This window comes from Lepidochelys kempii, chromosome 7 (genome assembly GCF_965140285.1).
Source record: "Lepidochelys kempii isolate rLepKem1 chromosome 7, rLepKem1.hap1, whole genome shotgun sequence".
Classification (NCBI taxonomy): Eukaryota; Metazoa; Chordata; order Testudines; family Cheloniidae; genus Lepidochelys; species Lepidochelys kempii.
Window position 1 is genome coordinate 81,060,873 of NC_136386.1, and position 17,157 is coordinate 81,078,029.

Sequence of the window (17,157 nt, forward strand, 5' to 3'; positions counted from 1 at the left end):
TGCTCACTAACCCTTCCAAATCTTTTTGGGTGCGTGCTCAATGGGCTCTTGCCCAGTTTCACCTCTTTGCACATATATGCTTGCCAAATGCCCTTTGAGTGTCCTTATTGTTACATGCTGATCCCCAGATGTGGATATTGAACTTAAATGGACATTTTGCACATGCTTTTTACATGGTTAAGTGTGTGTGCTAAGCATGTGTATTATTACACAAACATTTTCTGCTCCATTCTTGTTCATCTACTTAGGCTTGTAGATGTAGAAAAGTGGTGTAGTTGGCCTCTGGTTTGTACTCCTGTGTAAAAGGGTCCCCTACAATCTTTTTTTCAACTTCTATAATTTTTATGGGCTATACAACAAACAAAGCTCAATAGACTTACAAATTACTACATTGCTTGTGGACCTGTTAAACAATATACACCTCTACCCTGATATAATATGACCCGATATAACACGAATTTGGATATAACGCGGTAAAGCAGTACTCTGGGGGGGGGGGGGGGGCTGCGAGCTCCGGTGGATCAAAGCAAGTTTGATATAACACGATTTCACCTATAATGCAGTAAGTGGTTTTTTTTGTTTTTTTTTTGGCTCCCGAGGACAGCGCTATATCGAGGTAGAGGTGTATATCAAACTTACTAGTAATTCTCAGCATATATATATATATATATATACATATATATATACACACATACACACAAACACACACATACTCGTTCATAAGCTGAATATTTTTGGTAAAAGTGACCCATCAAAAAGCAGGGGTCAGCTTATAAACCGGTCTAAAATTTGATGATTTTAAACTCTATGAAATCATTCAATTGAATATCTAATACGCTGTTGTTTTGTTTACCTGGAGGGTTCGCAGGCACCATTTCCCACAGCTCCCATTGGCTGGGAACAGCGAACCACGGCCACAGGGAGCTGAGTAGCTCCGTGCCTGTGAATGCTCCAGGTAAACAAAACGTCCCGACCCGCCAGCAGCTTACCCTGATGGCCTGGGAGCCAAAGTTTGCCAACCCCTGAAATATAGGGTCGGCTTATGAAAGGGTCATGCAGTTTTTACTATTTTTACCTATCCATCTTGGGGGGGGGGGGGTTGGCTTATAAACGAATGGGCAAATGAACAAGTATACACGGTAATTTCTAAGCTACTTATTGCTAGACAATTTTTCAAGTATTGTGTATAGTATGCATCCATTACTAACAATTTCAGTTTACCCTCTTAAGTTCACATAATAATTTTCTCAGTTTTATTTCCTGGACTTCTAAAAGGAGACTGATTCAAGTATTGTTGTAAACAAATTTCTTAGTAGCACCGTCTTTAGTTATTAGAAGTGAAAGTTTTAAAAATTCAGTTTTCTTGTCACTATTTTTATTTTGTTTCCTTCTTGTATTTGGCTTACTTTCAATAACTTCTGTTTCATATGAGATGTTATCCATTGAGCATGTGTCATGCCAGCTCTTTCTGTAATTACCCCCAGTGCTGAGAGCTATGGCTGAGAATCCATGATTAAATAAGCATACATACCTTTCTGGAAACTGCCCTGCTTGAGTAATCCCCTGACTATGCAAGGGGAGCATAGTTAAACAGTTGTTTAAACTGTCTATAATGAGAAGCATTGTTGAGGGTCTACAGAGGGTCCAAACTGTTAACAATGTAGGACCTGATCCTTCGAACACTTCATTAACTTTATTCATGTGAAACGTCTCCTTGAAATTAATCTGCCCCTTGGTGGACATTAAGGAATGTGTACTAAAGCCTACATCTTGTGTACGCTAATGTGTACCAACTATCAATTCTGTTTTTGTTTCTTTATGGGATTTATACTCTGATTTATGTATAAAGATTTCAGGTGAGAGTGGAAACTGTCCAAATACATAAGAAAAGACACTGTGAGGGGAGAGATTACAAAATAGCACTCGTATGTTTTAAAACTTTTACAAGTTAGAATTTGAAATTTGTCTCTTCTCCCATTCCTTGTTCCTATTCACAACAGAGCTTTAAAGTAATCTCTCAGGGAGGATGGGGTTAGAGTTTTTACTACTTTTTTATCCTGTATAAAGGGTACCTGCTGTGTTTTCTGCTTGTGTGTGTTGGGGTTTTTTTAACATAAGAAAATGAGGATTTATCTAGTTTGAAAGAATATAGCCTTATCCAGAATAGGATAATGAAACTGAAAAGTTTTTGGTTTTTCTTTTTTAAGGAACGGGTAGTGAGGACCGAGTTCCACTTATCTCCCTTTGTTCTTCAACGTAATAACCAGACCTGTTAGATCTGGTCTTCCCCTGGTTTTGTTGGAGATCTGAGGTTCTAACGTATTTGGAAAGTCTCGCTGCCCCCTTAGGTTTTAACTCAACCCAGTTAGCACTGTTAAAGTCAGCATACCTTGTCTTCACTGAACTGTTCTTACATGTTTGCTAAAGCATTCTGACATACTTTTAAATCCTAGTCTAGATAAGGACAGTTTGTGAACTAATGCAATGTTGACCTCCTAGGATTCAGGAAAACAACAAAAGTTGAGCAGTTGAAGTGGGAGTTGAGAGGAAGGGATTTTTAGTAAGAGTGTTCTAAAACGCCACATCTTCGGTTTTGGTGTGTGGGATTGTGTGTTTTTTTGTTTGGTTGGGTTTTTTTACTTTTTTTGAGAGTGAGAATTAACACCTATGTATCTTCAGTGATTAATGTTTATTTAAAAAAAAAAACTGTATTAGATTCATGACCCACCACCACCCCATGGAGATCTGAAATTTAACAAAATAAATCCTCTGAAATATCCAGTAAAATTAGGGAGGAGCAAACTTGATATTTAAGCTTTTTTTTAAAAAAAAGGGGGGGGGAAGCAAGTGGGAACTTGTCCCCTGCACCTCTTTTTCTTACTAGCAAAACCTCTCAACTTCTCCGTAAAAGGCCAGATTAAAAAAAATCCTTTTGCAGGTCATCTCTAAAGCTATAGTAACATTTTAGCCTCTTTATAATGATGTTGTGATTCAAGAATAATACTGCTTTGTTATACTATCTTGCAGATGACATCCTTTTTAGTGATGAAATCGTAGCCAATGGTTTCCATTCCTGTGATAGTGATGAAGATGACCGAGCCTCACATGCAAGCTCTAGTGACTGGACTCCAAGACCACGTATAGGTAGAAGTTTATATAATGTATCATTTCCAAGATTCTTTACTTTTAACTGTTACTTAATATCTGACCTTTTAATACTGATTATCCTCTTCCTGTTGCAAGAGTCCACTAGGCTATTTTGACACTACCGTATTACTACTTTTCTGGAGATTACAGTTGTGGGAAGTATATTGTATCCAGTCTGGATGGTTAAAGGTGAACAGAAGAAATTCCTTCACCTTCTTACTATAAAGCAGCTAAAATATATTATTTGGCATCTTTCAAACATCACACCACTATATAAAAATATCATGCACTTCACCAAATTTAACATGTCACAAAATGTTAGATTTATTGCCAAATCCTGTCTACCAGCACTTCCAAATCAAGATTCTAGTACTTCTTATTTCCTGAAAGCATGGTCCAAAATGTTGGAAGCATTATACAGAATGAGAGTTCTTAAAAGGAAACATACTTTGGGAATTAGGTTTCTAATATGTGATTTTGTGCAGTCTTCAAGCATAATAAGAGATGGGATCTTATGTCAACAGAAGTCCTGCCCTGGCAAATCTGCCTGGTAGGTTTTTCTAGATAACTCACTAAGAGTGTATCTATCTTTAGTGAACAAACGGCACCACTACATCGGAGTCTAATAGTCTGTTATATAGATAAGGGCTGTTGATGAAAAGGGTCTTAATTGGGTTAGTAAGATAAAGTAGTAACAGTCAGCTAAAATGTCTAAAGAATTTTCCTTGATTCAGAATGTTAAGTTAGATTTTATATACTTTGTTTTTCTATAATAGGTCCCTACACTTTTGTTCAACAACATCTCATGATAGGCACAGACCCACGGACAATTCTGAAGGATTTGCTACCAGAAACAATTCCTCCTCCTGAACTGGATGATATGACTCTGTGGCAGATTGTTATAAACATTCTTTCAGAACCACCAAAAAGGAAAAAACGAAAAGATATTAATACTATTGAGGATGCTGTGAAACTTTTACAAGAGTGCAAAAAAATAATTGTCTTGACTGGAGCTGGGGTATGTACATCTAAAATATGTTAGTGTGAAAATAAATGAATAACTACCTAGGTCCCGATCCAACAATTTACAGCAGGCTGCGTCCATGCAGAGCCACCCTGAAGTCAGTGGTGCTCTGAATGGGTGCAGCAGTCCACCTGGACACTATAAATCGCAGGATCAGGGCCTAACCTTAGAATTGATCAGAAATTTAATTTTACAGATCTTGTATATGGGAGAAATAAAATTAGCTTGATATTGTTATGCCTTAGCTTAGACAACTGTATCCTAACTTGTCTAGCATCTAAAGGCAAGATGTAATTTTTTTTTATCCCTAGGTACCTGTTCCACAATACTAATTTTCTATCCCCATCTTTGTGTTTGCTGAAATAGATACTGAGATTTTTCTGTCTAATTACTTTGGGCCTGATATAACTTCCATTGGACGAAAAACTACTGTTAACTTAGATGAGAGTTGGACTGAGCTTTCTTTGATAGAACATTGTATCTGGTCATTCGGTTGCACTCTTAGAAGTAATCAAACACAGTACATATTGCTACAGTCAAAAGTTCTTACATTTGTCTTTCTGCATACCAACCATGTCATGGCACAGAAGTCAAGGAATAGTTGCTTGCTTTGTTTCATTCCTGTTGTAACGTGACTGGCTCAAGAGAGAACAGATGTGATAGATTGTTACCTCTTCACCCCTAAAATGGAGTGTGATAAGAAGTAAGAGATGAGCAATTTGAGACAAACCATTGTGCCCATAAGAGAAGGATACAGCCCTGGTACTGCCTAGTTTCATTCATTCTGTAATTGCTGTTAAGCCTTTAAATTGAAAACATTTGGCTAGAGAAATCATGGTTATACTTATTAAAGTAATAGCATACATAATATCTTAATTTGGTGCTCAAAAGGTGTGGGGGCTTTTTTGGATGGTGGTGGTCTTGTTTTTTTAAACCTTACTTTATTTATGCTAGGCAAATAAATGTTATGTTAATAAGCTGATCTGCTACTATACTTTTAAAAATGTATAAGGATGACTTTTCTTGTTTACAACTACTATGGGAGATCAGTGAATTTCATTTTAGGAAACCAAATTTAGTGTTCTTGTTTTTAGGTGTCTGGGTACTCATATTTACAAAATTTTTAATGCAGTACTAAAAATATATATAAACAGTGTTCTGTTAAACAACTGGTCTGTGACATGTAGATTGCTGTACAGGTGTTTGTGACCTCAAAGCTAAATTAATGTTCCCCCTCCCTTTTCCTGCATATTCATGGAGAAACTTTACATTGCTCTGTCAAAAAGTCTATCAAAGTAGACATGGGTTATTCAAATTGCCTTTGTTCTCATTCTTTGGTATTAAAAGTTGATAGCACACACAAGTTTAGTTCTCAAATATAGCATATGCTAGCAAGCCATCATATCCAAATATGCAGTTGATTTCAGGCTACAAATTGTAAACCTGTATTTCAGGTGTCTGTTTCTTGTGGAATACCTGACTTTCGATCAAGAGATGGCATCTATGCACGCCTTGCAGTAGATTTCCCAGACCTTCCAGATCCTCAAGCAATGTTTGATATAGAATACTTCAGAAAGGATCCAAGACCATTTTTTAAGTTTGCAAAGGTACTGTGTTCCAATTGCTTTTATTATTTTGGACAGTAAAAATATGCCTCCGTCAGACAGAAGATAGTTCTGCCTTCACTTTTTCTTCATGAACGAGGACAACTCCTAAAGCTACTGAATTTAACTTTAATGAGGAATGGCCTTAGTCATCAGCAATGAAGTGAAACTAAGGCCATCCCTCATTAAGATAAAGTAAAAAGCAAGTATTACAGAGTTAACAAATTTCACTCTTCTCAGTATTGTGTATCTCATCCTAGGTAAAGCCATATGTTATCTTCAATAGGAGTATTTATAATTAAAAAAATACTTTGTTTGTTTGTTTTTGTAATGGGGATGCTAACACAACCTTTCTAATTTGGGCTCTCATTTCAGGGAAGGTATTGGAAAATGTTTGCCAAGGATGTGATTATCTAGGTGGCATGATGTTCCATTATCAAGTAATGGCACAGAAATTCTTAGTAGATGTTGTTGTCTTCTGAAGAGAAACAAGGAGCATGAGGGACTCTTGGCAGCACATGAGTGTAATGAACATGTATTCAGAGACCTGTTTGACATGCTTATTACACCTGGCAACTTAACAAGTTCATAGCATGCATTCAGACTCAACCAGGGGACATAAAATCCGGTGGGGGAGGAAGTCTTCATACACTGGCAGAGTTGTTTGTTTGGGTTTTTTATATAGCTCCTTTTGCATGCATAAAGATGTCTTAAAGAATTTAAACAGTACAAACTGTATATAGGGATCACTTCTGTCACGTATTGGATGGGATGCAGTAGCTTTTTAGAACAATGCCAGTGAAGCTAAATAGCCTCCCTTTTTCCTAAAACTATCTAATTGAGATAATATGAAAACTCAGATGCAGAAGCAAAATGCAATTATATCCAATTTGGAATTTCCTCAGAACATTAACTATTCCATCAAAAACAAAATGAAATACTATGGGACCTCTAGAGGAGTGGTAAGAACCTTGGAAACATAGCACCATCGCTAACATGGTGCATCTCACTCACTAAAGCACTGTTTAGTACTAACTCAGAGGTTGGGGAAGAAACATCGCATCCTGCAGCATCTTGGTTTTCCTGAAGTCTCCCATCCAAATACTAATCCAATCATGTGCTTTAGATACCCGGAGCTCACTGATTCCTTCAGTATCTACAAAATTCACCTCTGCCCCACTGCTAAAATCCGTCTGTGCATCTCTCAGAACAATTACTGTAATTTTCCCCCTTTTTTTCTTCATTGCCTCTTTACCTCCAGTCTGCTCAATATTTTGGTAGCAAAATAATCACTCCCTACTCCTGCCACACTTTTGCCTGTGTCACCTTTTTTTTCCCTTTTCTTCACTCTATCCATGGGCTTTCTATATTCTGTCATTAGGGTCTTGTATAGTCTTCCACCAACCTACATTTCTGGTCTTACTATGCTCCACTCACCCTATTTTTTCCTATATTCATCCTAATACAATCACGCCTAGTTTTCTTGCTTTTCTACCTTCTCTATCTCCTTCTGCCTATTGGCTTTGTGCCTTTTATATCATTCTGCGTCTGTTTCTCTCTCCTCATATCACTTCTTTAAAATCATCTCAAACATTTATTCCTTTTTTCTCATTAATAATCTCAACATGCTCCTTTCCCCTAAACTGTTTGTCTGTATTTTATTTGGATTATAAATATTTGGGGGCAGGGGATCTCATCTAAGCTTGTAAAGAGCGATGTGAATTAACTGCACTAGATAAACGTTTAATAGCAGCTATCGTAGCCTGATCATAATCTGTGATGTAACTTAAGGTCATCAGTACCCACTGCTGCAATTTAGATGCAGATGCCCTTTCTGATGGGTATCCACTTTATGAATTGCTTTCCCTGCTTACTGATTTGCCTTTGGTATGTAACCTTCCATACCAAAGGTAGAACTGGCACAGGGAGAAGTTCATTTAGCGGTTTACTGACATACTTACAGAACTTCCGGTTTTCTGTTTAAACTAATTTCTTTTAGTAAAAATCTGAAATTATGGTCAGTGTTTACCATGAAATATATCTTCCTTATTTTTTTGAGGGAAAAGACTGTCTTCTCTAGTGTATATGGGGAGTTTCCAGTGGACATCGTTTGATTAAAATAACTTTAAATGTTTACATAGCTGTGTTACTAATAACACTTTAGCCTATTAAAACTGGACACATTTAAAAAAATCTGTTTAATTGGTACTGCTGTTTTTTATTCATATTTCATTCAGCTTGGAGAATTAAAATAGTCAAGACAAAAACCTTTCAATAAAATTTAAATGTAGAATACAAACTACCTGGCAGGGTCTGTTTGGTGGTGGTTTTGTTTTTTCTTTTTTTTTCTTTCTTTTTTGTCTTATCAAACTTTTATGTAAGAATAAAAACAATTATGGTGACAAGTCAACTATCAGTGAAAACGTACTTGTAGATGTAGATCTCTTTTGTATAGTTTTCAGTACCACAGTACAAAATCTTAGAATGAGACTTCAGACACTAGGAATGAAAAGGAAAATCTAAAAAGCATAGAATCTTAGGACTGGAAGGGACCGCAAGAGGTTTAGTCCAGTCCCTTGCTCTCATGGCAGGACTAAGTATTATCTAGATCATCCCTGACAGGTGTTTGTCTAATCTGCTCTTAAAAATCTCCAATGATGGAGATTCCACAACCCCTCTAGGCAATTTATTCCAGGGCTTAACCATCCTGACAATTAGGAAGTTAACCTCCCTTGCTGCAATTTAAGCCCATTGCTTCTTGTCCTATCCTCAGAGGTTAAGAAGAACAATTCTTCTCCCTCCTTCTTGTAGCAACCTTTTATGAACTTGAAAACTGTTATGTCCCCCTCTCTTTCTCCAGACGAAACAAACCCAATTTTTTTCAATCTTCCCTCCATAGGTCATATTTTCTAAACCTTTAATCATTTTTGTTGCTCTTCTTTGGACTCTCTCCAGTTTGTTCAGTGAATTTCCACTGAATGCATCCAATGAAGTGAGCTGTAGCTCACGAAAGCTTATGCTCAAATAAATTTGTTAGTCTCTAAGGTGCCACAAGTATTCCTTTTTTCTTTTTGCGGATACAGACTAACTACTCTGTGGTGGTGGTTGCTACTCTGAAACCTTAAACAATCTGATAACCTTAATGGTAGCATTTGTGGTAGTAAATGTTATGTGACATTTCAAAAGTCATGTTTTCCCTTGTTCATAATTTTTCAAAAAAACAAATCCACCCCATATCTCCTTTTGGTCTGTATCAGAAACTAGTATTCCTGATTTTAGCAGAAACCTGGGAGTGGTGAACAATGGTCAAAATGCAGCAATTGAAATAAGGGTTGAATTTGAAAGAAATAGGACCATGGGAAGGGAATAATTACAATAACTAGTTGATTGACTGGCACTGATATTTTGTTCTCTAAATAAGGAGTTTCTGTACTTGCAATGGTTTATTGTATATCTTTCTGTATGATGCTGGATCACGAACTGAAAATGTTGCTCTAGCATTTATTTACACATCCTAATGTAATTCTCAATTCTGCAGGAAATATATCCTGGACAGTTCCAACCATCTCTCTGTCATAAGTTCATAGCTTTGATGGACAAAGAAGGAAAACTACTTCGCAACTATACTCAGAACATAGACACACTGGAACAGGTTGCAGGAATCCAAAGGATAATTCAATGTCATGGTCAGTGAAACTTTAAAACTACTGCATTTTTCTAGATAATGTACACTCAGATGATATAATACAAGTAATCTCTCAGTGTTTTCCTTTCCTACTTGAAGTAAAACATAAGATGATGCAATTAACCCAAAACAATGTGTGTTAAACTCAGGAAATCCAGAGTAAAGGTTAAACTTAAAAGAAATCCAACTATGTTAAAGTATTGAAATGTTTAGTTGAGGCACCCACACTATCTTAGGTCTGCCCTGTAATGACTCCATGCTGTAATGCCCATATGATTATGTTAAAGCCATTTTAGTGTTTGTAGTCCCATATTAGATTAAACTGATTTTTATAGAAGCTAAGGTGGCTTTTTGTTTTGTTTCTTTGGTTTTTTTGGCGGGGGGGGGGGGCATTTCTTCATTGTGACACTACAGGGCAAAGTTAAGGTTGTGAGAAAAGAGCTGAATGATATGATTAACTTGTCGGTTATATTGTTCAAGCTAGGCTTGCAGTACAAAGAAAAGGAGTACTTGTGGCACCTTAGAGACTAACCAATTTATTTGAGCATGAGCTTTCGTGAGCTACAGCTCACTTCATCGGATGCATGCATGTAGCTCACGAAAGCTCATGCTCAAATAAATTGGTTAGTCTCTAAGGTGCCACAAGTACTCCTTTTCTTTTTGCGAATACAGACTAACACGGCTGTTACTCTGAAGCTTGCAGTACAGTGGCTAAATCAGTATTAAAAATACACAAGGGCATCATAAGAGGTTATAAACAAGAACAACAAAATGGTGAACCATAAAACTGATAGTGTGTCCTGTGTGGTTTCCCTAAATGGTAAGAGTCATATGGTCTTTTCTAGCATGGATGGTTCCACATCTTAAAATCTTGAACTAAAAAAAAATCAAGTTACTAGAAGGCATAATTCTGAAAAACAGAACCAAATGTCTGGAAGAAAAAATGAAAAATCTCTAATTTCGAGTTGTAGCCAGTACCATTTTATATTCTGTTTCATAAGATGAATACAATTTTTTATTTTAATTTGAACCCTGGACTATTGGCTAAGGGGGGGAAAGAAGCCTATATGCATATTTGTTTTTATTATATTTTTTAATCTGTTGGTAAATTTTAACTACCCCTTTTTCCCCTGTTAAGCCCCAAAAAGCTGAATGAAAACTTTTTGGGACAAAAAACATTGGGGAAACTGTAGGGATTTTTCACTTACCAGTTAAACCCAGATTTGAATTTTGCAGATGGCTAACTGTTTTTAAGGAAGGTATACATCAACTTTAAAGAAAAAATACAGTAACTTTTCATTTGTTTTAAATAGATCTTTAATATTAATCTCCTTTTTACTGTTTTTATATTATTTTGCACTTAAATATTTGACTAAAACCAACTGGTAAATCATTTTATACTTGTGCCATAGGTTGTAGAAGTGAATAAACTAATATCCAGTTTAGATTTTGGAAAAGAGGAAGCCTGTTTCTTTTCTACCTATTCACTGTACACTATCACACCCAACAAAATGGGGATGGGGGGGAAAAGGCCATGTACAGATTCTAACTTCAGAGGTTGGATTCACCCAAGCTGCCACATGGAGATTTAAATTGCATCTCTCTGCATTAACGTGGCCCTCTGTTTCTCATTGGAGAGTCACTTCTAGAAAGGGCAGCTGCTACATCTGCTGCCTGCCTTCCCTTTGGATTTCTGCTTGATCTAAGGAGGGAGCAGCTGTAAATTGCTGTCAGGATCTCTGCTAAAGGAAGTTAAGTTGGTGTGTATTCCTTACCTCACTTCCCTCAGCAGGAGAGAAAAGAAAGCAGTCTTTTGGCACCATAACCTTCATCTCTATCTTCTCAGCAGAATTTTTGCTCACAGGGGCTTCTAACACTGTGTGTGTGTGTGTGTGTGTGTGTGTGTGTTGGTAGAAGAATCTGAATCCACTTTAGATGTCAGATGGAAAAAATGATGTTTCTCTGGATGTGCTTTTCTGTCTTGTTACCTCCTGTACTTACTGGTACTGTTTCTTTGTGAAAGATTACTGACAGAATAAGTCAGACAACTTCAACTTTGCATTTTTTTTTAAAACACTGTCCATATTCACTTGTTTAGTTCAATATATTTTCAGTTTTTTTAAATAAAGGAACAACTGAATTTATAATAAAGCCTGTGAGCCTGTTTACTCTTTCTTGAGGTCATACATGAATTAGTTTCCAGATTTTGGTCTTTCTCCCATTCTGAGACAGTGGGTCTATGCCTCTCTTCCAATAGAATTGGCAGTTCAGACTTTTCCATAAGGCTTCTGTCCTCCAGCCAGATAGACTTAGCTAGTGCAAACAGAATAACAATTCAGTACAATATATTGCAGTCTGAACTTCTAAAGCTAAATTTTGGAGGAGCAGGGACCAAGAACTTCCCCCAACTCTTCTCTTCTCTAAGGGGCAGAAATTTCAAGGGCATTGTTCCTCTCATGCTCCCTGACAAACTTTTGCCTGTACTTGTTCTGCCCTCCCTTCTTTATGGTGGGTCAAGGAAAACAGTTGCAGAAAGGTGCTCTGCCTTCATCAAGATTCTCAAGAACCATGAGGTGTGCCACAGTAGGTCCCATTTCCCAGACCCGTGCTCTGCTGGAGGAAGGGGCTGAGAATCTGGATGACTTCCTGGGATCTGTGCTTTTCCCCTCACCAATACTACTCTAAGCACCTCTGCTAGGGCAGCTCTCTTCAGCTGTCAGGATTCAGTAAACTGAAAACCATATTTGCCAATAAAAAAAACTTCAGGAATATGTCCAAAAATTCCCCTAATTCCGTAGACGAAGCTCTAAAGGGAAATGTTTCAGGTTCTTAACTGAGTCACTTGGCAAGGAGTCTGGCATCCTTTCTATTCTTGTCCTATCCAAGAGCAAGATTTTGGTTCTCCTGGATTTTACATTAACTCCAGCACTCCTCCTCTCATAATAAACAGCAGGAACGCAAGTGCAAACATTCAGCTTTCCTCTCTTCTTACTCCCAAGAAGACCAAAACATTATATAAGAGGACACATGACCACCTTTCCTCCAAAGGAAATATTACAGCTGATATCCAGGGAACTAGGTCATAGTGAAGTGGATCTTATTGCACCCAGTCAACACAAAGGGAAGGGAACTAGAACAGGGAAGCAGACTAAAGATCACTATACGCCTTTTCTCCTCCCACTGCATCCTCCTTGCACTATGAAGAGTGATTCAGAAAATGGAGGCACCAGTAATAATTACTGTCCACCTCCAACTGGCCAAGAAGACTGTGGTAGTTGGACATAATATAGTTGGCACACTGCTACTTCATCTTCCAAGAAAACAGGATCTTCTGTCCCAGAAACCACTACTGGAGCCTGACAGCCTAGCTAAGTTCAAAACAATATGGGATACTTGTTCAAAGTAATAAGCTCTCCTACACTCATTTAAGCTTTCCACCCTTTTGACCTATGGAAGAGTTTAGAGAAAGTTTTCATACTAGTGTCAAAGTAAAAACATTAGTGTCACAAAACTAAGCATTTTACTTCTTCAGAACTTCTTACAAGAAGGTCTAGACTTGGTCCTAAAACATCTTGCAACCCAGTGTTGTAAACATTGGTTCACAAAAGTCTGGTAGATTACCTAAGTTCCTAGACCACCATGCCAAATCAGCAGTTAAGTATATCTGCCCTTCCGTATTAAGCTCTTGCAACCCATACATTTGAACCTATGGAATCCAATTCCCTGTATTTGCTCTTCATAAAGACAAGCTTGCAGGCCACAATTAGGATGACAAGAAGAGTCTCAAATCTCTTGAATGAAGTAAAACTCATAATCAAAGCTGATTTCTGTGAGTTGTAAAAGGAAGAGTTATTCTTCCCTCATTTTACCCAAAGTGTCAACAGCTATAGGAAAAAGCATGGTATGTGCTAAATGTGTGAAGAGTAGTAGAAATATACTTTAGTAGAATTTATCAATGAAGTTGAACATTGGCTTGTATCTTCAACTGGTGTAAATTGATGTAGCTCCAACAAAGTCAATGGGGCCACGACAGTTTACACTAGCCAAGGTTCTGGGCCACAAGTAAGGGTGGCAATACCACAGCTGCCCTACAATAACCTTGCAACCCCCCATAACCTCCTTTTGGGTTGGGATCCCCACTTTGAGAAATGTTAGTCTCCCCTGTGAAATCTGTATAGTATAGGGTAAAAGTACACAAAAGACCAGATTTCATGGTCTGTGACAAGTTTTTTCACAGTCGTGAATTTGATAGGACCCTACTTACAACTACTACTTTGGGGGGAAATTGAACACTTTATTCTGGTCTCTCTCCTTGCTAACTTTTACTGACTGCTTGCTGCATAATAAGTATTTCTGATTAGAAAAAAGGGAGAATCAAAATGGAAAACTAGTTTCCTGATTACTTTTCAGTAACTAATCCTTGTGCACATACCTTAGTTTGCACCACAAGAAATTCTCCAGCTATCTATATGAAGGCATCCTTCAGGTTTCCTTTATATAGCTAGCTCTGCTTAAAAAAAAGTAGTAGAGTAAGTTGTATTCTAATCTACTAAAAAATAGTTTTTTCCCCTAACGCTTTAGAAATACTCACGTGACACAAGAGTGGAAGGGGCATGACATGACCAAGCCTGAACTGCTCTTGGTATTTATAGGAAGAGAGGCATAGCCCAAATGCCTCAAATGGAGGGTTTCTCTCAGAAAATATATTACCAAATAAGTGTTTCCATCTTTCAGTTCAGTTAACTGACTTTTTTTTGAGACATTTGTTCCACATGTAAGTCATCATGTGAGACCATATAATATTTTTGTCAAACTGTCACTATTGTATAGTTTAACACACACCGCCTTCATCCATATCCATATATATATATATATATATATATATTTTTTTTTTCTTTCAGGTTCCTTTGCAACAGCTTCCTGCCTCATCTGTAAATACAAAGTTGACTGTGAAGCTGTTCGAGGAGACATTTTTAATCAGGTAAAAAAAAAAACTTAATTGATTACAGTCTTTCAAGAAGTTATTACAGAAACGTCCCCAATTACTTCAAGGACAACTGTCAGCTTCTGCTTTTTAAATATATGTATTAAACGTGCACTAGAAATGTTGAATTAAATTCAAAACACTTACATTTATATTTCAAGATTTTCCTGCAGCACTTGCAATCCAAATACTATTATATGGGAACCGGATACATTTCTAATTAATTTCACTATCTAGTTTCACTGTATAATTAGTTGAACAGAATACAAATGGTTAAAAAAATAAAGTGGATTTAACACTGTCTTGGTTTTATTAATGTAAGATGATGATTGATGATAGTAATGCAGGTAAGGAACTCTTCAAATATTTTTAACCTGAGTGTTCCTTTAAATGTTCCAAGGAAGTTTTGTTCAGTCTGGGTAAAATTTGATAAACAGCACACGACATATGTAAGTAAAGCTGATAAAATTATAAAGCTGTTCTTGCATCCTTTGTTAAAAAGATGGGGAATCAAATGGGCCCTTTGACACACATTTTCAAAGGTTTGTTTGAAGCTATTGTCATATCTCTCTAGCCCTCTGTGTTGTGTGACATGCTCCAGATTTAGGCCAAGTAGTTCCTACTACTCTTCCTAATGTAGAGCAGTAGTGTATTGGACAGACTCTACCCTCAGCCCCCCTCTTTATTCCCTCCCCTTCAAGGAGCAGAGGGGTTTCTAAGAAGGTGCTTAGCTGGCCAGGAGGATCTGGGAAGGGAAGAGAACTTGTTTACACAAGTGGAGTCCTAGCCTAGGAGATGGGTCTCTGCCTGTCTAGTTAGAGGCCACTTCTCAGATGGTTCTGCCACAAATGCTTAGTGTATCCACAATTAGTCTTAATTTCTCATTTAAAAAAGCAAGGACCATAAACATTGAAACTCAGTCTCAAATATAATGATATAAGAGGAAGAAGGTTATTTGACAAATAAGAGGTTTACTGTAAAGTTTAAATTGAAAAATAGAACTACAGTTGAAATGTGACAGGCCTTTTTGAGGTGACTGCAGCACTCTGAGGGTTATTTGTAATATTTGAAGTGTGCAATAATGCCCATGAATAAAGTGTGATTTGTATTGCTATTAGGAATGTTCTATATAAGCACTATTTCTCCTGCCTGGGTACCTGTTGCTCCCTCAGCTCTGAATCAGTGGGTTTTCAACTCCAAATCTGACATCACTGAGGCTTCTCATGGCTTCGTTTGTTTGATTGTTAGTTGCCAGCTCTCCCTCTGCTGCCCACTTGGATCACTGCACTGATGCCCAGAGCCTTGTCTTCTGCCTTTGTACCAGAAAAACAGAGACTTTTCTTTGGGCTCTCCCTATTCTATCCAGTCAGGATTAATATTATTTTAGTTATTGCCTCCACTTCCTCTCCCTGCAACATCTCCTTGTATTCTAGCAGTAGTTCTGGTAGATAGTGTCCTAGAAAACTTTAGGGAAGACACGCATTTTCTTTGCTAGGAAATTTTACAGCATGTTTAGAAGTGCAGTGCCTAGCAGTAAGGTCAAAAGGGCTTCTCTTTCTGGCTCACCTCCATGCTCTTGCAGTTCCTTCTATTTGCATCAGTGCTGTAAAACTACTTGGAGCCACTTAGGACTATCTTCCTGTGGCAGGACCTGACTTTTTAAATAATCCCAGACAGTTGGTGGGTGTGTGTTTTCTATTGCAGTTTAATGTGTCCACTGCTGAACGTGGCTTCCAAGAGCAAAGAATAGGTCAATCGGAGGAAAAGAAAATGCCCAAAAATTGGTTTTACCCCCTCCTGTTCTTCAAACTGCTCCAATAGCAAGCTTCTTCCTAGGGAGGAACGATCTCTCCAGTCCCCAATCCTGTCTGGTTCTGTATCTTAGTTCTCCACTGCCCCCCCCAAAATGTTTATTTTAGGGGCTAGTTAATGGCTCCCTCCACAGGAGGAAACTCTCACCTAGCTCAGAAACCCCAGGTGGTTCTCTGCTTCAGCACCCCCTTTGCCTCTAACAAGGACTTCCCTCCCCATTCCTTCAGATAAATAGCTTTCAGTCCTAAGTCCTTATAGGAGACTGTTTCCACTCTTCTTTTCCCTTCTTTCCAACTTCCTACTAGATAAAAAATTGGAGTTTGCCAGTTTCCTCAGTCCTTTAATTCTTAACAAATTTTGACTATTTTTTTTAGCCTTGCTCCTTCTCCAACCAGATTTCATTCTAAATCAAAGGGGGATGTTTGGATAGGAAATGAAAATTCCAGACAGCTTATCAGCAGAGACCTCCTTTTAACCTATGATAGACAGCATTGTAAAAATCTCTTAATTTTGCTGCCTTACTTCATTCTTCTGCCTTTGCTTCTCTGCCTCTCCTAAAACAGCTAGAGTGTTGTCGTCCACCTTTAACATCACCAGTGGCACTGTGTTCTTTGCTGTCCAGTATCCATGACCACCTATCTAGGTAAGAGGAAGAAGGAGCTGTAGACCTGGAATGAACTCTTGAGGAAGAAGATATAGTTTTCTCTTCAACTTTTCCTGAGGACATCATTTCTGTTTTACTTCTAATTACTTCAGGCCATTTCAAGAGTTACTAGGACATGTGGCAGAGGTTCTAGAATTAGAAATAAGTCCAGAAAAAGATACACCAACTTTTGGACATACTTAAAAAAAGGAATTTTTCTTTTCTCTCCTATCCCTGGTCCATTAGTAATGTCAGTGG

General features: G+C 37.7%; 2 protein-coding genes across 5 annotated transcripts in view; one reads left to right on the forward strand and one right to left on the reverse strand.

Annotated features, from left to right (window-relative positions):
• Positions 1 to 17,157, forward strand: part of SIRT1 (sirtuin 1) — a 28,256-nt gene that overhangs the window by 1,039 nt on the left and 10,060 nt on the right. For all 4 annotated transcript variants that reach the window (XM_073353453.1, XM_073353451.2, XM_073353452.2 and 1 more), the window contains exons 2-6: positions 3,028 to 3,144; positions 3,924 to 4,165; positions 5,626 to 5,778; positions 9,314 to 9,461; positions 14,362 to 14,441. In XM_073353453.1, the coding sequence (XP_073209554.1) occupies positions 3,028 to 3,144; positions 3,924 to 4,165; positions 5,626 to 5,778; positions 9,314 to 9,461; positions 14,362 to 14,441 (740 nt within the window). The remainder of the gene's footprint in view (positions 1 to 3,027; positions 3,145 to 3,923; positions 4,166 to 5,625; positions 5,779 to 9,313; positions 9,462 to 14,361; positions 14,442 to 17,157) is intronic.
• The window catches only part of HERC4 (HECT and RLD domain containing E3 ubiquitin protein ligase 4), a 121,866-nt gene continuing 109,212 nt past the window's right edge, over positions 4,504 to 17,157 (reverse strand). The window contains exon 26 of the mRNA XM_078853806.1: positions 4,504 to 4,852. Within this exon, the coding sequence (XP_078709932.1) occupies positions 4,839 to 4,852 (14 nt within the window). The 3' untranslated portion in view covers positions 4,504 to 4,838. The remainder of the gene's footprint in view (positions 4,853 to 17,157) is intronic.